The 20669-nt window shown below is 44.7% G+C and overlaps 1 protein-coding gene across 1 annotated transcript; it reads right to left on the bottom strand.

Annotated features, from left to right (window-relative positions):
- Nucleotides 1–1017: 1017 nt before the first annotated feature.
- On the bottom strand, nucleotides 1018–20426 carry ILDR1 (immunoglobulin like domain containing receptor 1). Its single transcript, XM_065842846.2, has 8 exons — nucleotides 20307–20426; nucleotides 17239–17409; nucleotides 15135–15284; nucleotides 14310–14429; nucleotides 14025–14171; nucleotides 7115–7246; nucleotides 4498–5342; nucleotides 1018–3369 (listed from the first exon to the last, which is right to left on the bottom strand). Exons 1-8 carry the CDS (start codon nucleotides 20359–20361, stop codon nucleotides 3328–3330), a joined length of 1662 nt encoding a protein of 553 aa, XP_065698918.2. The 5' UTR covers nucleotides 20362–20426; the 3' UTR covers nucleotides 1018–3327.
- Between the last annotated feature and the right edge of the window lie 243 nt (nucleotides 20427–20669).

Here is a 20669-nt window from a genome sequence, read left to right as displayed (position 1 = left end):
CGTGTTCCTTCAACTGCATGACAGGGAGAACAAAAGTCTAAAACAGCAATAACTCACAAATGTGAAACATATTCAACTTTTTTCATCACAAATGGGCTGACGTACAAACATCAGCTCTTTGGAATGGCTGAAAAATTAAGCATGAATAAATTACAGCCTAGAAAGAGTGAGGCTAGGCTATTTCCTACTGTTATTTCTTTCAGTGTGCGTTATTTGAGCTGCTCAATTCTCTCTCTCTTCTTTAAAGTCAAAGACCCTGTAATATTACTGGAAAAAAAGAGTCCACATAGTTTTGTGCAGTGCTGTCACCACGGCTTTAATTTATAGCCAATTAAAAATAGAAATAAGTATTCGAAGCAGAGCCTATTTCCTTCCCACTTTTCTGTCTGCTTGCAGTTGTAAAGCATGCATATATAGATTTCCTTTGTAATTATTTCACAGCCCACCAGCTGGTGTTTTATGAACCGCAATGGTCTACGGACCAGTAAACTTGGTACCATTTCTGCTTCCCTGCTGGATAACCTAATCTACTTCTGTCACAATTTAAGAAGTTACAGAATTAAGATTGAGATACAGTCTTCCCAGAAGAGTTTTGTTTAACGTTTCCATAAATATGAACAAAGTGACTGAAGAGGAGCTCAAGTATGATAAAGATAAAACTCTTCAGGCCTCACACAGCACAAATTATAAATTCGCACAATCTACAATTAGTCACCCTAGCTCAATTATGGGGACTAGAGGAACAAATAAAGATGGAGGGCTCCTTCACAGGATTTAGACAAAAAAGCACAACCTCTGCAGCTAGTGTGCTCATACTACAGCAGCAAGCTTCAACAGCTGCTACTGTTACAAAACGTCATCTGGGTTTTCTTGCTGTGTGAGGGGGGTCTTGCTCTTGGGATAACTTGCTGGATCCATGTTGGTCTACAGACACTGAACGTGAAGGAGAGTGAACTTTCATCCATTCTACCGTCTTGGGATCCCAAGTGATGTCTCAACAGCTTCTACACTTGATGGAGAAGGGGTAGCCCTTTCCTGAAACCCAGATATTCGAGCTGTGTTGAGATGACAGTAAGAAGTTGTCCTACATGATGTATGGACCTACTGGAAGCATAAGGAAATAGTGAAATTCCAATTCAGCTTCCAAGGGGAGAACCTGCAGAGCCCTGGGTATCTGCCACTAATCACCAGAGGGCAATGCTAAAGTCAAAACAGGATGCTAGTTTTGGAAGAAGGCCCATATTACTTTGTAATTGTAGTCACCATAAAGTAATCTTAATGAAAAATAAATACTAGCCCATAATAGAAGAGGGGATGCATAAAACCCTCAGCATGTCACTAAAAGTAAAAATTATTCACATCCAGTGACTGAGAACAAGATTCAAGAGTGATACTGGCTTTGCAAGTTCTACAAACGCACTTCATTCCCGCTATTCCAGGTGTAACTCGTGGGTCAGTTCACATTATTCACAGTTTTGGTCTAATGCAGACAAGGATTACACTTAATACAGCGTTCCTCTCTTGAATTCAGACTTTGGAATTGTTTTTTTAGCTCTTCTAGCTCTGTTTTGTGCTAGCCATTAACTGCTGGTGAACAGCCCCTCCGTCTTCAAAAAGCAGGCCTCTGGTTCTGAAACAAAGTCAATCAGAGAAGATAGTGGGTCCTCTTCCTTTCTGTCCGTACACAGGAATTAGAAATAAGCACTGTCAGCCAAGAAGCTGTAGGAAAATGAGCACTCTCTGTAGTAGCCTTTAGTTGACTAGCAACTGCATTGGATATCCAGCTGGGAATATTTGCTCCAAGTGTGACGTTTCCCATCATTGTCCAAATAAAAAAGAAAAAAGGAAGTGGGCAAAGTGAAAAACTCTGCAAGTCAGTCTTCCAAGAGAAAGCATAAGCATATCAGTAACTGGAACATTAAAGAACAAATAGTAGCAAGTATCCCAAGTGGCACTGGTTGGGAAATAAGCCAGGCAATACAGTCATTGATACTGGCCAATCTCTAGTGCCTCTGGGTAACAAAATAATTCACAAGATGCTCCAAAAGCTCCTTGCCAACAGTTGAGTCTCTTGAATCCAAGAAGTGACTTTGGCAAGCCAGTTTCCTGTGCAAGCAGCCAGCATCCAGACAACTTCTCTTTTTCCAGCACATCTTAAATGAAAACAGTGGATGAATCATACCAAGGAGAAATGGCACATTTTTCTCCTCTGCAACTTGTCTCAGAGTGTGCAGAAATTCTGCATGCTAGCTGCAAGGTAAGAGATAAGAAAACCTTGCAATCTAGTGACAGATCAGATGCACCACATAGGCAGAATTGGTATAAATGTCAGGGTAAATATCAAGGACAATAATAAAAATGGTGACAGGGCACAGAGAGAAAAGGGAGACTATAAAATGTATGGAAAAGACTACATGGCTTAGGAAAGATATATCCACCAAAATCATGCTTCCTAGAGTTGAAACAAATTCTGGTGCATGGTGTGAGGGACAGTAATCATAACTTGCTCAGTCTGTAAGGATGACCAAACCTTGGTAAATTTAGCCCTTAAAGGTTACAAATAAATTCAAGTCTGGGTTAAAGGCTAGAACAAGTATCTTTTAAGGCACTAAGGTCCAAGCTTAAAGTAGGGCAAGTTGTTTCAGTCAGTATAGGGCAGATAAGCTGGCAATTTGCAGACGTGCTGGTGAACCCTTATTAAAGCAGTCAAACATCCTTCCAACACTGTCATCCTTCCGTTTAAGAGAGAGGCTTAGTGGGACAAAAGGAAGTAACTGCCCCAACTATGCTGAGCAGACAGGCAGAAGCAGCAAACATCATACTTTGTGAAGTACTACAGAGGGCCTCAGAAAGGAGATGTTGTGCCCCCCTACACCAAACACCCATGGGACCAATATCAGATGACTTCCAGAGGTCTCTTCCAACCTAAATTATTCTACTGTGACTTTACAACCCTGATTGTCACAGCCATTCTCCAGTAACTGGTATGCAAAGGATCAGCACTATATGGACTGGGCTCCTTGCAGTGCCAGGGCACCTAAGTAAGACAACTGGTACCTCCCTTTAAAGATTGGGAATACACCATTTACTAAAAATATCTGCTGTTTCCAATAGAATGTCTTCAGTGGACGGCAAGAATAAAAAGGGGTTACGTTATTGCTTTCATGGTCAGGAGACAGAGATTCTTCAGAATTACAAGTCTACAGGGAAGCTGCTTCATCTGTTTTTTTGCTGATTGGCAGTTCAATCAAAAGCAGCCATCCCAACCTACATAGTAGAAAAGCTAAGAGGAGTCTAGTGGGAATCTTAGTTCTTTCAGTACTGGCATTAAATGACTATGCTTCTTCCACTGTAGGAACTTCCTCTGTCCTGTAAGAGAAGAGAAGAGGTTCAGGAACAAGGAAGGCACGAATGGAAATCATGTCTTCCTACCTGCTCTGAGTACCATAACAAAACCATTCATACATACATATATCTAAGCTGGGACTAGAACTGCACTTCCTTCCAAAACTCAGAAGGGAAAATGGTAATGTCCAAAATGCAGCCCTTTAAGAAGACTCCCACCTGGTAAAATTCTGCATTTATGTGATAAGGGACATGTAGGTTTTTTTTTTTATTTTCAAAAAAACTTAATTCTTTAAGGGGGAAATAAACTGTCTAACTTGGAGGCTAGCAATGGGATATGAAGTTTTTACACTTAAATTGCCAGCTGTAGTCTAATCCCAGTGTAACTGACAAGATGAGCTATGAACAATAGCTGTTCACTGCCCAAATAATGCATGTTCAGTTCTCAAGAGTCTCAACAAGTGAGTCATCCTCTTCCACCTAGCCTGAAGGATCACACACTTCTCCCCACCCATGATCTTAAAGCATATTTGATATAGCTTTAGGCATCTTACCTGGTTGGGAAATAAGCCAGGCAATACAGTCATTGATACTGGCTAATCTCTAGTGCCTCTGGGTAACAAAATAATTCTGGGTGCTTTCTCATATGAACCATTTTTAAAATACTACCAAGATACTACAAAAATTAAATGTTGGAGATCAGTAATAGGAGAATCATGCACATGTTAAAAGAAATCAGAAGTAAACCAACACCAGAGAGGGTTGCAGAGGGATACTCAGTACTGCTGTCTACTCTGGAAGTACGCTCTCTCCACGCAATGCTAGAACAGCTATTCTAACACCTACATATAGCCCCAAATGCCTCTTGGTGGGGACAGGAATGAGAGCATACAACATGTCACCAACGCGGGATGTTATAGGGGACCTAGTTTATTTGACTGCCCACTTTGTCCCTGAACACACTATGCACCATGCAACACATGTCTGAAGGCAGGGAACTCAGTAACCTCTTCATAACCAAGCTGTGCAGGGCACTCAGTGCTCCTTGCCCTCTGTTTAAAAGACAATAGGTTGCAGAAAGTAACAATCACTATCACTTCTCAAAACCCACCTCTTCCCTTAGATGGGAAAACAAAAAGGCAGCTGACTCACCGAGCGTGGCCCTACATGCTTCTTGTTCTTCTTGTCATCCTTGTCCTTCTTGTCATCCTTGTCCTTCTTGTCCTGACCTGGGATGATGTCTAATGAGCGGTAACTGGGGGGTTTATCTTCTGGCCATTCCCGAGATCGGTGCCGTCGCCTGCGGTTTGTCGCTGGGACACGGACTTGCTCTTCTGAGGAGCTCCATGACCCCCGTCGAGAAGGGGGAGAGTAGCTGTGCCGCCTCTGACCTGAGTTGTTGCTCCTGCCAGTGTAGTGCTGGTACTCTCGCCTCCCTGCGGGGTCCTCTCTCCAGCCATGATGGTGGCTGGAGCGCTCCTTGGCCTCCTCTGGATAGAAACTGGAGCTGCTGCTGCTGCTCTTGCCCCTCTCATCCTGGCGTGGAGGAGACACATCCCGTCTGTAGTGCTGGGGCCTGCCATTGTAGCCACCTGTCCTCTGCCTCTGAGGATGGTCCTCTCGCTGCCTGTCCCAGGGCTCCTGACTGTAGCTGGAATGAGAATCCCCACTGGAAGGCACAGGCCACCTCCGGTTTTCCCTCCTGTCCTCTGCTGCAGAGTCCCCAGGTCTGGGGGTGTGGGCAGCTCTCTGTGGCCGTGAGGAGTTGCTGCTCCCGTGCATAGAGGAGACACGATCAGCAAGAGGAGGTGGCATGATGTCGGAACCCAGGGAGGACAGCAGGCTGGGCTGCACAGCCTGTCGCTGGTGGGAGGGTGGTCGGAGCTGTGACATGTTAAGGTTTTGGATTTCAGACTCCAGATAGTCCAAAACACCCTTGTTAGGGGCAAGCTGAGCTTGTGGCTGCACCAGTGGAAGACTGTTCTGCAGAGACACATCTAAGAATAAAAGCACAGGAGAACACAGCAAGTTAAGGGGAAACAACAAAGATAGGGCCCTTCTGCACTAGTTATCCTGGCCGAGTCCCTTTTGAGCCTCTCTCCTTCTGCTCCTCCTCACTGCAAGAGCTGCACAAATCTCAAGCACCACAATCAGCACATCCAGATCACACAAGGTATAGTGCAAAGTGTAGTAACTAGTAAGTGGCAGCATGATCTGTGTTTTGGGCAGCATGGAGGTAAGAAAGTCATCCAGCACACCTGGAAATATAGTTGATGGATTTAGAGAGAGGAACATTTCTTTCCTACAGCATTGGTATCAAATTTTATTTTAAAAAAATAAGAGAAAGTTCATAGTGTTTCCTCTTATATTTGGAAGAAATATGAAGCAATACTGCAAAAGAAAAAGAACTTTACATATGCACATATACACACACATGTATGTATAGATATAAGTAGCAAATGGAGAAGTTTCTTCACTAGGAGACTGGTCCAGCTCTGGAACAGTTATCTGAAAAAGTCATGGAATCTCCATCCTTGCAGGTGACCAAGACTTGGCTGGACAAAACCACAGCTAATATGACTGAGGCTGGTGACAGTCCTGCTTTGAGCAAGAGGTAGGACTACATGACCTTAGAGGTCCCTTCTATCCAGCATCCCTAAAAAGCTGACTTAAAACAAATTTCAGTGAAACAAGCACAGGAGATTCAAGGACTGTGAATACACAGGCTAAGAAACTGTCTAAGGAACTTACTTGCCCACTTTCTGCCAGCATGCACATAGATTTCCTTGAGGAGCCTCAGTGTATACTGTATTAAATCATGGTGGCTGAGTCACCAGATCTTCCTAAAGAGAACTGGTGCCCTGGCTAGGAAACATGCTAACTGTAGAATTAACTAGCAGGTTAAAAAAGGAAATACTCAAACATCTCTAATCTAGCATTTAAGGTGTTTGCAGACTATTTTTTCAAACAACAGTAAAGACTTATCAGACTCAGAGTATATCTGTGACTGCTGTATAATGATGAAAAGCTAGTTTCAGAAGAAAAATATGCTATATTTATCTGAGAAGTCATTATGTTTAATTCCCTTGTTTTCCTTGGGTGTTTAAATAGTATTACTGGTAACAAGTTATTTTATTCCTTATTTCTTTCTCTAGGACTTCAGAGAGTCCATCTTTCCTCCTTCATTAAAGTTACATATAAATACCATTAATAAAAGCAATTTTGGGGCAGAACAACTGGAAAATTCTTCCTGGTTCATTAAAGAGTCCTTCATGCTACATGCAGGCTAGATCTCCTGTACAGAAGGCAATTTGCCCTTAATCATTTGAAGACTAGACGTTTGGTAAGCGCTCAAACAAAGTGCACCTCACTTGTCACGTCAGTTCTAGCTATAAGGAGTTGACCGTGACCAGCACAGCAGAACAAAGAGACAGTACCCTCCTCCACCACATGAAGCAAGATAAGCTGGGTATATTTACCCTGCAGTTGCTGGGGTGTAGCACAGATATACCTCAGTTAGTGTTAAACTACTTCACCCAGCACCGCACCTAGCAAGACACTTAAGACAGATAGGCTGGATTTATCCACCCAGGCAAGTCCATAGGATGCTGCAGATGTACCAGAGTTGTCATGCTAGGACATGCAGTCAGGCTAGGAACATTCTTCTCTCTTTCACAGTAGAGAGGCTAAAGCCTCACAGCTGAACCTCCCTGAGAAGTTACCTGTTTCTCATTCTGATTTTCCTCTGAAATGAGGGGCATGGTCTCACCTCGTTGCAGTAGAGGGTTCAGCTGGTAAGAGGAAAGTTGCGAGTTCCTGTCACCACCTCCGTAGAGCACGTTGGGTGACATCCAAGGTACAAGTGCCTGAGCTTGCTTCATGAACCGATACCGCTTCAGTGCTGTAAAAGTAGAAGAAAGCTTACAGCAGCTATCCAGAGAGCACAGCTTGCAGACCACATACCATTTTGCTTGATAGACTGTGATCAGATATAGGAAATGCACATAATCAAAAGCTCTCTCCACCCTATGACAAAGGTAAACAGCACAGGAAATTCCAAGAGAAGTTGTACAGCTTCAGAAAGATACCTAAAACAAAAGCAAAGGGTTACTGCCTGACGTTCAGGGTACAGTTCCAGCAGCTGGGAACAAATGGCACTGTGATTAAGTACACAGCATGTAATAAAATGCAAGACTTTTACCTTCTCTGTCATTATGAATACAGTTGCAAAAAGGTGGGAAATAATGTTTCATACAGCAAGACATACCACACTGTTTTCTCTCTCTTTGAACTCTTTCATCTCATCATTGGTCCTTTCCCCTTTAGGCTTTGATTTACAGCTAAGCAAGACTTTTTTGCCACTTTCATGTAGGCTCTGCCCAGATCATGTTTTCCATACCATACTCCATCATTTCCTCTCTTTTCCACAAATAGGGCACTCAGAGATGCATTGTCCAGCTTCTCCACTTTTGTTGTCTCTGTAATTTACCTCAGCATGACTACTAAAATTAAATCCCTGAGGACACCATGGTCAAACTGGTGACCAAACAAAATTTCGTGTTCTCAACATCAATGTCCATTGTGCCAAAAGAGCAAACTCAGTGGAAATTTCTCTCCCTCACTGCTTTTCTACCACTAACTTCAGATTCCTACTTGTGGGGACAGGCTCCAATTCCATTTCACTTTTTTTCAGCATTTGTGTCCCACCTACTCTACACAGACAACCTCATCATCCCCATCTTCAGAATCATCACTCATTGCAGCTTCTTTTTCGGGAATACCTAAAAGCATCTCACAGAAACTTACTTCTTCCACCACAGACAATCAAAACTCAAGATTACAAGCAAGGAAATTCTGCAAGCCACAGACCTTACAAAGCCTGACTCTGCATGGTCTGTCTGTCATTACTGGATTAAGCTTTTCTGCAATGGGGCCTTGACAAAATTTCTCTTATATGGCTTTCTCTGGAGTTTCAGAAGTGGCAGGCTTTTACTGCAGCCTCTGGTCTGGTCAGCCATGAACAGAACATTCCTGAATATACAGTTCAGGAGACACAGGAACCTAATTGCCTTTGAGACTTTTACCCCTCTGATAAATCTGGTTGAAGTTGGCTGATGAAATTAAAAGCTATTGGAGGGAAAGAGATAGGGGACAGACAGACAAGTTGACTGCATAGGCCTTGATTCTTCAAGAAACAAGGCTGCAGCTAAGCTCAAATTAATTCTGTCCCCTGGGTTGGTCTGCAGCAGGCAGCATTTTACACTGCATGCTCTGTGGGACTGAGCTCTCAATTTCAGGTAATACTGCAGTTATTAAACATGTCCTCCTTTAGCTGTTCTACTGAATTTAGACAGAGTACCACTTGCAGCAAAACAGGGACTGACCATGCCTCTCAACACATTCTTCTCTTTCCCTTCTCTTTCCTCCACTTTGTTCTCCACTCCAAACTCCTTCCCACTCCCCAGCCTGGCTCCAACCAGAGTGAACTACAAAGCTGGAAACTTCAGGGTTTTTAATCCTAATAGTCTGTTTTTTCTTTAAAGCTGTGTGGCTTGAGGTAGCAGATTTCAAACATACTATGTCAAACTTGCTTCATTATTTTTTTTCCCCAAGGAATTTTCCTCCAGTTCAGGTTTTAAACTTGGAGAAAGAAAGAAGAAAAGATAAAAAGAAGGGAAAGGGCTTATCTATTCCTTTCCCATTCCTCCTGTTATCACCCTGAGAATGTCCTAGAACCTGCTGACTGCACGTCCCTGGGTTTTGACTAGTCTTTGCCTGAGGAGCGAAAGTCCCAGCAGCTGTGGGTATACCTGCTTAGGGTTCCCCTTCTTAGTGTATGAAGGCAGTCACTAGGACCAAAGTCATCCTGTCCCTGTAATTCTGTGGTCTCCCCCTACAGCTGAACAAATGCAGGATTACCCTTGGACTTCCTTCAATACGCTCATTCTCTCTTCCTTCCCCAGGTAATTTGCCTTCCAATTTGAAAACAATATATATATAACACTGAACTTGGTACTCTGGTTCCCCACCTGCAAAATGGAAATAAGGTTACACATCTCTTTTTAAAGAGAACATATTTATGTGAGGAAGGTCAGATTCACCCTAGTTGCAAAATTCATACCTGCTATAAAACTTTAGCAGGATGTCACATTGTTCCCTCCACTTACTCCCTGCTGAGAAAGGTTGATATTTACCTTTGACAGACTTTACAGCTGCTAGGCCAATTATCCAATTATTTGGGGAAAAAAAAAAACAAACACCAAAAATCCAACCTAGTCAGACCCAGGTGCAGGAATATTCCATTTTGCACTGATTCATTAGTGGAAGAAGTCCACAGTAGAAAAGGAACTAATAGGAACAGAAAGAGGTCACGTGTCTATTTACCCTCGTGGGATTTTTGCAGAGCTTTCCTTGGAGAATGTAATTGGCTTGTTCCTGGGGCACGTGTAATATTACTGTACACCAATTCTGAATTACTCAAACAATGCACGTCTTTTATTACTAGGTTCAAAGCCATGTTACTTAATGACCGACTTAAAACATCCAGAATCACCTTGCCTCAGTGGCACCGATTCCCGTTCAGCTGATCTAGGCTACCCTCTAGTGGCCATGTTTGGGAAGAAATTGCCCATATCCGGCTTTCTCTGTAACTGCTAAAACTCGGTTAAGGATTTCTGACTTCTCTTCAGCTGTGTGGAACTGTTATTTCTTAGGACTACTTTTTAAGATGTCCCCTGGATCTATCTTCTTGTGGTTTTTAAGTCCTCCAGTTCATTTCTTGCAGTCCAGAAAAGTAAATCAGAGGCAGAATGAAGTGAAGGTGTATTAGAGGGGAGCAGGCACAAGGATGCCTTGCAAAGTAGATAGAGGGCAGGTAGCTGAGATGGAAATTACAGCCACAGAATCCAGTACCCAGTTGAGGAGGCTGGACTCGTCTGTACCTTCTGTTATGAGCAGGGAGAGGTTTTGGGAACATCACAAGAATCCCTTCTACCTATCCTCAACAGGAGGCAAGAAAGACAACAGCAGCAGTCTGGAGTGTGCTGTCATCTCCTACAGCACAGAAAACCAAAAAAAAAAAGAACTCACACATATTCTGAATCCCTTTTTTAATGAGAATTAGGAAGTGTGGAGGTGTGAGTCTCTCATCTCTATCACCTCTCCCTTGCTTCATGGAAACTAATTTTTCTGCCAAGTTTCCATAGGCTCCTCAACACCATACATTTTACTTGACAGCTTGTAAAACCTCCAGAAAGTGCTTTGTTTTGTTTCGCTTTTAGCAAATAAGAGGGATGCTCTGTTTTGTCTCTGCAAGGGCTACATAAACTAAGCTTAAATCTATGATTAGAGGGGTCAAGGACAGCAAAAAGAACTTTTTCAAATACATAGCAGATAAAAGTAATACCAGAGGCAATGTAGGCCCACTGATGAATGGGGTGGGTGCCCTGGTGGCAGAAGATACAGAGAAGGCAGAATTACTGAATGCCTTCTTTGTCTACTCTGCTGGAGGCTGTCCTGGGAAGCCCTGTACTCCTGAAACCCTGGATGAAGCCAGGTCAATGGAGGAGTTTGCTTTAGTCGATGAGGACTGGGTTAGGGAGTAATTAAGTAGTCTGGACATCCATAAATCCATGGGTCCAGATGGGATGCATCCGTGGGTACTGAGGGAGCTGGCTGAAGTCATTGCTGGACCGCTCTCCATCATCTTTGCCAAGTCTTGGGAAACAGGAGAGGTGCCCAAGGATTGGAGGAAAGCAAATGTCACTCCAGTCTTCAAAAAGGGCAAGGAGGAGGACCCGGGTAATTATAGACCGGTCAGCATCACCTCTGTCCCCGGGAAAGTAATGGAACAGCTTGTCTTTGGTGCCATCTCAAGGCATATCAAGGATAAGAGGGTTATTAGGGGCAGTCAGCATGGCTTTACCAAGGGTAAGTCATGCTTGACCAACCTCATAGCCTTTTATGAGAATGTAACAAGGTGGATGGATGATGGCAGGGCGGTGGATGTGGTCCACCTTGACTTCAGTAAAGCCTTTGACACAGTCTCCCACAGCATCCTCACAGCTAAGTTGAGGAGGTGTGGTCTAGACAACAGAGTAGTGAGGTGGGTTGCAAACTGGCTTAAGGAGAGAAGCCAGAGAGTGGTAGTCGAAGTCTAGTTGGAGGCCAGTATCTAGTGGAGTGGCTCAGGGGTCAGTACTGGGGCCAATATTATTCAATATATTCATTAACTATTTGGACGAGGGAATTGAGTGTACTATCAGCAAGTTTGCTGATGACACTAAGCTGGGAGGAGTGGCTGACATGCCAGAAGGCTGTGCTGCCATCCAGCGGGACCTGGACAAGCTGGAGAGTTGGGCGGGGAATAACCTGATGAAATTTAACAAGGGGAAGTGTAGAGTCCTGCATCTGGGCAGGAACAACCCCAGGTTCCAGTATAGGTTGGGAAATTACATGTTAGAGAGCAGTGTAGGGGAAAGGGACCTGAGGGTCCTGGTGGACAACAGGATGACCATGAGCCAGCACTGTGCCCTTGTGGCCAGGAGGCCAATGGCATCTTGGGGTGTATTAGAAGGGGGGTGGTTAGTAGATCGAGAGAGGTCCTCCTTCCCCCCTACTCCCATCTAGAATATTGTGTCCAGTTCTGGGCCCTTCAGTTCAAGAAGGACAGGGAACTGCTGGAGAGGGTCCAGCGTAGGGCAACAAAGATGATTAAGGGAGTGGAGCACCTCCCTTACGAAGAAAGGCTGAGGGAGCTGGGTCTCTTTAGTCTGGAGGAGACTGAGGGGTGACCTTATTAATGTTTATAAAGGGTGAGTGCCATGAGGATGGAGCCAGGCTCTTCTCAGTGGCAAACAATGATAGGACAAGGGGTAATGGAATCAAGCTGGAACACAAGAGGTTCCACTTAAATTTGAAAAGAAACTTTGTCACAGCGAGGGTGAGAGAACACTGGAACAGGCTGCCCAGGGGGGTTGTGGGGTCTCCTTCCCTGGAGACATTCAAAACCCGCCTGGACATGTTCCTGTGCGACCTCACCTAGGCATTCCTGCTCCAGCAGGGGGATTGGACTAGATGATCTTTTCAGGTCCCTTCCAATCCCAAACATACTGTGATACTGTGATGAGTAAGACTGGCAAACTGGTAACAACAGACAAGGAGGAGGCTGAGGTACTCAACAACATTTTTGCCTCAGTCTTCACCAGCAAGCTCACTTCCCACACCTCTTGAGTGGATAGATGGCAAGGCAGGAACTGAGGGAGCAAAGTCCCTCCCACTGCAAGGGAAGATCAGGTTCATGACAACCTGAGGAACCTGAATATACATAAGTATATGGGACCTGAGGAGATGCAACCCAGAGTCCTGAGGCAGTGGGGGTTGTTCAGCCTGGAGAGAGCTCTGAGGAGGCCTTATTATGGCCTTTCAGTACTTCAAAGGGCCTATAAGAAAAATGGGGACAGACTTTTTAGCATGGCCTGTTGCAACAGGACAAGGCATAATGGTTGTACACTAAAGGAGGGAAGATTCAGGCTGGATATGAGAAAGAAATTTTTTTACAATGAGGGTGGTGAAACACTGGTACAGGTTACCCAGAGAGGTGGCAGATGCCCCATCCCTGGAGACACTGAAGTTCGAACTGAATGGGTCTCTGAGTAACCTGATCTAGTTGAAGATGTCCCTGCTTGTTGTAAGGTTTTGGACCAGATGATCTTTAAAGGTCCCTTCCAACCCAAATCATTCTATGATTCCATGACTCTAAAGCTCTCAGTTTATGAACACCCAAGGTCTACCAAACAGCTATTTGGCAAGTAAAAGGAAACCAGAAACATAGCTCCTTGTTCACAAATCCCCTTCTTGTAGCATCTGGGGAAGAATCTGGTGATTTTAGTGATAAATAAATGTAACTGTTGCATTTTGTTCCTTTCAGATTGTGTAAATTGCAGGGGGGGTATTCCATATTGTGTCACTACTGAGTTTCAGTTACAGGAACACAGAGGTTATATAACCTTAGTAGCCAAAATCAAATGCTGGCCTTATTAAGAAAACAAGGTCTGGCTGCAGAATCTTTACTACTGCTAAAAATTAAACACAAAGTTTCTCTTGACCCTTAAAACCTCAGAATGCATTTGCTGGGTTGATTACCAAAACAGACCATCTTTCTCTTTTCTTTCTCCTCACTTTCTTCCCCAAAGAAAACCAAATAAAACCTTCTTCTTGTAGAAGGAGCAGATGTGAAAAGAACATGAAGATAGAAAATTCTAATTTTTACATGATTACCACTCAGAGCAACACATTTAAAGCTTAGGCCAGATTAGAGAGTAGTTCCAAGGCATTTGCTAGCTTTCCTCACACGCACAGGCATATGAACAACAAGACAGAGAAGTTCTGAGATACTCACATACGGGAACTGATCATGCCCTGGATGACATGAGAGAAGTTTGTAGCAAGGTGTGAGAAGAAACTTCTGAAAGCAAAAGACAGAGGAGCAAGATGGGCTCCATGTAACCTAGCCACCCTCCTCTAAACTCAAATAAGCTGGTGATGAAGGTCACATTGGCCAAAGGAATGTCTCAGTCTATATGGACGCTGAACTGGAGGGAGAAAGTGGAGTTCAGTAAGCTTCCAGTCAAGCTTTTGTCTTGACAGAAGCCATGGATACACATTTGCTTGAATCTCACCTTCCTCATTACAGCAGCACCGGGTTGGACAGCAGACACATGGGATGTGGCAGCAGCAATACTGAGGGCAGCACTGGCACCAGCATACTCCAATCAGCAGAAGGAGGAGGAGGCCGCCAAGAACAATAAGAAGTACTGTGAGCCAGTCTATAGGAAAAACAGAGAGACAAAGAGGATCCTGAGGTATCTGGGCATAGTAAGGTACTGAGCACCTCTCCACTGCTGGAGACATCTTGGGGTAGGGAAGAAGAGAACAGGAGGACTTATCTGCCACCCAGGACTTACGGAGAACAATCAGCTTAACTTCTTTGTCTGCATCGCCTGAGGTATCTCCTGGTGCTTCCACAGTGCAGTAGTACACACCATGGTCCCACCACATGACCTCACTGATGACAAGGTCTGCCCCTGTGGGAGAGGGATTAAGAGGTCAGTGGGCTCTTTGGGATTGACAGACAAACTCTGCCTAGAGGTAACACATAGTATTACATCTCCTCTCTTCCCAAGCATGGCCATCCCTTTCAAACAATCCAATTTGAGTCCACTGAGAATTGTAAATAGCTTCAGCTGCCAGTGCCCTTGATTTTGTATTGCTGGAGCAATGCTACTTAGAAGTACGACTAGTTCTGTGTGAAGTGAAATAACCAGCATGTTGCTGAATGCTGGATGTTAACAGATACCCATTGCTGCCAGCCCTACTTGTTTTGGAACACAGATCACTCTCCCTGTTAGGCCAGCCATCCCAATAACTCTCCCGGTTGAAAGTAGCAGCAGCTACTGCTTGAGGGACAGCAGGGAGCACATATAATGCACCCAGAGAACCACACAGTACTTCTCAGAAGAAAGAACTGTTTCCTAGCCTCTGGGCTCCTCAGCTTACTTTTGCACTCTTAAGCAAAATGCTCAGGCATCCTCAGCTCAGCCTTAGCTTGTAGTGTCTCCCACACCCTCAAGGCAGCTGGGGATAGGGCCCTTCACAACTCTTATTTCATTGCCACGCCAAAGAATATGTAAGCTACAGATGACACTAGCCATGTTTATACTTCACTTGGCAGGCTCAGATATCAGATGGTTACTGAGTTCACTCCCTGCCTGGGAGGCTAAGTCACTTACGGTTCTGAATGGTGATCTTTCGTTGCTGGTAGTCAGCACCAAGCACAGGGTCCTTCTGCCCATATTTCTGGATGACAATGCGCACCTGTCGCTGGCTGTCATTGCAGTCGTCAGATGGGTCCTGGCCAAGAGCTAAACCAGCCTGATATGCTACAAACACACATCATAAAATAAGATGCCAAAAGTTATTTCAAAGGACCAGTTTCTATCCCCTTGTGAGCAGCAGAGAAACTCTTTGAATAGATGTGAGCATTTGGTTTGGTAATACAAAGCATGGCTTCAAACCAGCAAGGACAAATTACTTTGGAGTACTCAAAAGCAAACAGAGGTAGAGCCACAAGAATGGCAGAGATTTTGAGAATGCAGGAGTTGCAGAGGAGATGCGTCCTGTACTCAGAACTGAAAGAACAGTAGAAAGAAGCTAAGTGGTGGTAGGCTGGAGGGCAGATCCCAGTACAAAGATAAACTGCAAGGAAAAAAAGTCATTGAACTCCCAGGAGTACTGGAACTAAAACGTGTGTTTATTTACAAAAAAAAATCTCTAGACACACATGAACTGCTGTAGGGATTGTCTCCCTTTCTCTCCTATATCCCATTAGATGTTGTGTATCTCATAAAGACAGAAAAGAATTCATCATCTGATTCCAGCTAAGGATTATGTGTAATGAGGCCCACCAGAATTAATGGAAGGCTAGAGGCAATTTCTGTCCAATACATTTATGATGGACTCACAATATAAACTATTTTCCAGGTATTTAGGAGCTGAGATCTGGGGACAAAACTGATACAGACAGTCAGCATTGTCTGTAAAGGGCTTGCAATGAAGAGAGGAGAGGACAAAGCTTGTCAAAGGCTCCTCCATTGCTGTATCTACAAAGGATCAAGAACAGCAGATCCAACTAAGCAAACATCATCACCTTATGCTTTCTGTCCTTATTGGGGGCTATTAGCTTGAGCCTGGGCTCAAAGTACTCACATTATATTGGGATTAACAGAGCTAGTGACCCACCTGCTTGTGGACTATAGTGTAGATTACTTGGTAACATGCCTACTTATCCCATCCAGACTGCATAAAGGAGAGTTTGGGCACTGAGACGTCAAAAAAGACCACCTATCTAGGAAGGCTGTTCCAGTGTTTGATCACCCTATTAGTAAATAAATGCTTCCTAATGTCCAGTCTAAACCTCACCTGGTGTAGCTTTGAATGATTCCCACATGTACTATTGCTGGATCCCAGGGAGAAGAGCTCAGCACCTCCTCTCCAACTTGAATCCTCAGGAAGCTGTAGAGAGCTATGAGGTCGCCTCTCAGCCTCCTTTGTTCTAAACTAGACAAACCCAAAGTCTTCAGTCACTTGTCATAGGATAGCCCTGTCACCAGCTTTGTTGCCCTCCTCTGGAGGCATTCGAAGACCTTTGATCCATCTTAAATTGTGGGGCACAGAACTGCACACAGTACTCGAGGTGAGGCCACATCAATGCTTAATATAGCAAGATTATCACCTCTTTTGACCAGCTGTTTATATTGTGTTTGATGCACTCCACGACACAGTTTGCACACCATCTTAAACACTCCCGAATTAAGGCTGCACACACCAGAATATCTGCACATGAAGTTCTGCCACCAGTACTAAATGCTATTACTAAGAAGTCATTCTGCCCTTCAAGATGCACGTGTTTCTTCTACTTCCCAAACTCAGTAACACCTGGTCACAGGTACCTAGCGCCAACCACGGAGTCCCCCATGGAATCATGAAGTCCATTTGTTGGACTGCCCTTGATTTCAAACATGCTGAAGGATAAGATGGGGCTGTAAAGACTGACATGTTTCAGACATGGTTGAGCTTCTCTGCCTTCTGAGTTGATGACAAGGAGGACAAATGACCTGCATGGCTGTGATTTCTACAAAATCATATCATAATGCCTTGACATTCCAAAAGAAATCAGAGACACGACTACTTTTCCCTCAGAGTTGAGGGAAATACCACCACCCAGCCTGGTTTGTGAACAGGAAGAGGTCAAAAGCCTGTATTCCTCACTAAGACTACCTTCCTCTTCCTTTCCATTTGAAGAAGGATTCCTTGGAGGAGAAGCCTGACACTTACAGTATGAGTAGTAGTCAAAGATGGGGTCCTTGCAGAAGGATTTGAAGCGCCAGGTCACCAACACATCCTGCAGTTGTGCTGAGGTGCTATAGTCACACTTGAGGACAACAGTGGCAAATAAGGTGGTATAACGCTCAGCATCCTGCACTGTCACCTGGAGGGAGAGGCAACCTGCAAATGGGAACACAGAAGGCAGTCAGCCAGCAGGAACAGACCTCATGTCACATCTTCCACTCTACACCAGACCAGCATCCAAAGTACAGCTCCCTTGGCCTCATCCAGGACCTGCACATATGGATCTCACAAGCCCCTTTGGTGGCACCACCTAGAGTTATAAATCCTTGCTAGAACGCAGGTCCCATATTTCCCTGACAGAAGGCAGCTTGGAAAAGCTACATGGGACCGTTTTATGGACTGAATTATTTTCTTCAAGGCAACTATTAATGGCCATTATGTACCACATCACACACTGCTTTCCTTCTGCATGGGAAAATTGTCCCATGGGACATAATTCATTGGGCCCAGAAGCACACAGGATGGGATTGCCTTGGCTTGTCATTCTAACCAGAAAAGTTTTGCAGCACCATTTTACCAAGGTTTCACTAAGACAGTAATCAGAAAGTTATCTAGTGGAGAGCAGGATTAAGACAATACAACTTTTGGGCTGTAGCATCATAATTAAACTTAATCTGTTTATTGCCACTTCAGAACAGCACACATCAATTACTCTTTTCTTTCTCGTGAAGCTATTGCTATGTATGTTTAGAACTCATCCATATCAAACTCCACAGCATTTTCTATCCAAGCAGCTGCACCCACTGAGGAAGGTTTTTACAAAGTTTCTCCTAAGCTATGTTTCATTTTAACTATGCTCCAGAGGCATCTCTATCTTATTTAAACTTTGATAATACAGCAAGTTGTGCTTGTCATTAACAATAGCAAAGTTATCACCAGTTGCCTTCGATAAGGCAATACAAATAGTACACAGTGAGTTTAAGATGCCCTATCTGGAATATACCCAGGAGAACAGGGCAGGGGCTGCAGTGCTATGCTAGTTGCTCCTTAGCTGGGGAACACAACCACAGAAAATAAGAGAAGGAAAGGGGAAGGCTTGGAAGGTACCAAGTGAAAGGGTCACCATGAACCAGCACTTGATATTTATTGCATATTCAAAGATTTTCCCTCTACTCCAGTTTCAGGATGAGAACAAGGGAACAACGCACTATGTATTAGCATTTGCATCACAGCTGCAAGCATCATTCTTTTAGTGTCCCCTTAGGCTGCACCTTCACAGTACATTCCAGGCAAATACAAGCTCACCCAGTTTCCACCAGGTGGAAAACATGGTGCAGAGGTGCAACATTGCCTCAACAAGTAATTCTGCAGTACGACATTGTCAATGCAGTACTTGCTTAGTTTCTTGTTTGAAACAGACTCCTGGTCAGCCAACTCAAAGTACAGGCAAAGCAAATTCATTTGCCTTAAAAATACCACACAAACACAGAGGACCATGGAACGCTCTGAGTCCAAGGTTTTTCTGAAAAATAAAATACACACACATGCACTGAAACATAGGAATACTAGCCGCTGTGCAGCCTGCTAGCAAAATCAAGGATCTCTAATTTTTACAATACTGTAGGTAAGGTAAAGTCAAGATGGCTCTTATTTAACTACATTGTATTACATCTTGTTTTAGTTTTCATTGTGAAATACCTGATCCACAGAATCTTACTGCAGGAAATCACACAAACCCAATCCAAAATCCAGACTCTCAAGACTGGCAAAACCTTTATTTCATTAGTGATCAAATGAATTCCCATATTAATTCTGACCTCTTGAGGCTCATGGAAACAGAACTAATTTTCCATGAGTTTGCTACAGCAGCATCTCTCAGGCGAGAGTAAAATACTCAAAATCACTACATGCTTTCCACTTACAGAAACCAAAGCTCTTTATCAAAGGGATCCTTTCTCATTACCTCTGTTCTGCAAAGAGTCCAAGTTGAAATATAAGTTCTTTATTTTTGTAAAGATGTTAAAAGTCTACTATTTCTATGGGAGGACAGTCGTATTTCTCTGCACATCTGATGTTTCATACTAACCTCCTCAAAGAAAACAGAAAAGCTGTGAAATTAAGGCTGGTTCCTAAACTTCTACTGCATTACTCCACTGTGTGCTGCTGTCCTTCTTACTCTGGTTGGAAAGAACAAATCGGGACACTCTCAACTTCCTAAGTTACCATTACTTCAGGCCTATGGCTTTGCATTGAAGACACTAACCTTGAGAGCTAGCAAAGCCAAGTTTTAGCTAGAACATCATGCAGGAGCATGGCTGCCAAGCAATACCATCAACAAGCATACCTCTATTTTTTTTTTCTTCTTTTACCAATTATTTCTGAAAAAACAAACTTTGATATTTAAAGCTAAATCACCAGCAAAGGCTGATGCATCCAAGAAGCAAAATGATCACTGTATTTCCTACAGGAGATCAGAAGCTGTCAGGCAACCTGCAATGCTTGGCTGAAAGAACTCTGCTTTATGAAGGCCACTCGTGGACATAGAGGTGATTTCCTGTTCTCCATATATCTAGCAGGTATGGAAGCACTGCAGCTACACCAGATCCGCAAAGGGGCTGGGGGCTGCCGAGCTAGCAGCAAAGGCTGGGGTGGGCTCTTGTGCCAGGCCCTCCATGTTCGCATCCTATGCTCAGGTCCAAACCAAGCTGGCCACACACGACCGATACTGCAGGCTGGCAGGAAGCAGGCGGCCACTTCCTTTTAGGAGAGCAGGTGGCCGCACCTTTGGGGGACCGAAACTCATCTCCGCATGGCTTTCGCGCCGAGCCCGGGAAAGCCCCGCTCTTCCGCCTGGCGGGGAGGGTCACCAAGAGGTGAACAACACCCGCCCGGGCCCGGCCACCCCTTCCCTTCGCCGCAGGGCCGCCGCCATCGCTCCCCACCGCCGCAACACCTTAACCCAGGTCGAAAAACGGGGGCGCCTCCCGGGCCCCGGCCCCTGTGTCACACGGGTGGCCGGGACGGGCCCAGGACCCCGCCGCCGTCCCACTCACCGGCCGGCAGCCAGGCCAGCAGCAGAGCCCACCAGCAGCTCCCGTGCAGGGTCATGGCGCTGCCTCCTCCGCCCGCCCTGGGACGTCGCGCCGGGCCACCCCGCCGCGCCCACAGGCCCTCCCCTTCCCGTGGCACCTGTCCCAGGGCCGGCTGCAGTCCCCTCCCTCCGCGGCCCCCCGGCGCCCGCCCGCAGGTACGCCTCCCTGCCTCCCTCCTCTGCACCTGCGCCTTCCGCCGCAAAGCCAGACAAAATACCGGCCACCAGCCGCAGAAATTGTTTTTAAAAAAATTATATATATATATATATATATATATATATATATATATGAATGCGCACACAGGTGTATGTGAAGATACGGACA

Source organism: Patagioenas fasciata, chromosome 1 (genome assembly GCF_037038585.1).
Source record: "Patagioenas fasciata isolate bPatFas1 chromosome 1, bPatFas1.hap1, whole genome shotgun sequence".
NCBI lineage: Eukaryota > Metazoa > Chordata > Aves > Columbiformes > Columbidae > Patagioenas > Patagioenas fasciata.
Note: the sequence above shows the minus strand (reverse complement) of the source record. Positions and strands in the feature narration are given on the sequence as shown.

Bases quoted from the DNA above. Each gene is read 5' to 3' on its own strand.
- ILDR1 (XM_065842846.2), bottom strand. From the start codon at position 20,361: ATGACCCTGCACGGGAGCTGCTGGTGGGCTCTGCTGCTGGCCTGGCTG. The intron at 14,172-14,309 runs GTAAGTCCTGGG...TTTTTCCTATAG, and splicing joins AGTTAAGCTGATTGTTCTCC to ACTGGCTCACAGTACTTCTT. The intron at 3,370-4,497 runs GTGAGTCAGCTG...CTTCTCTTACAG, and splicing joins AGCATGTAGGGCCACGCTCG to GACAGAGGAAGTTCCTACAG.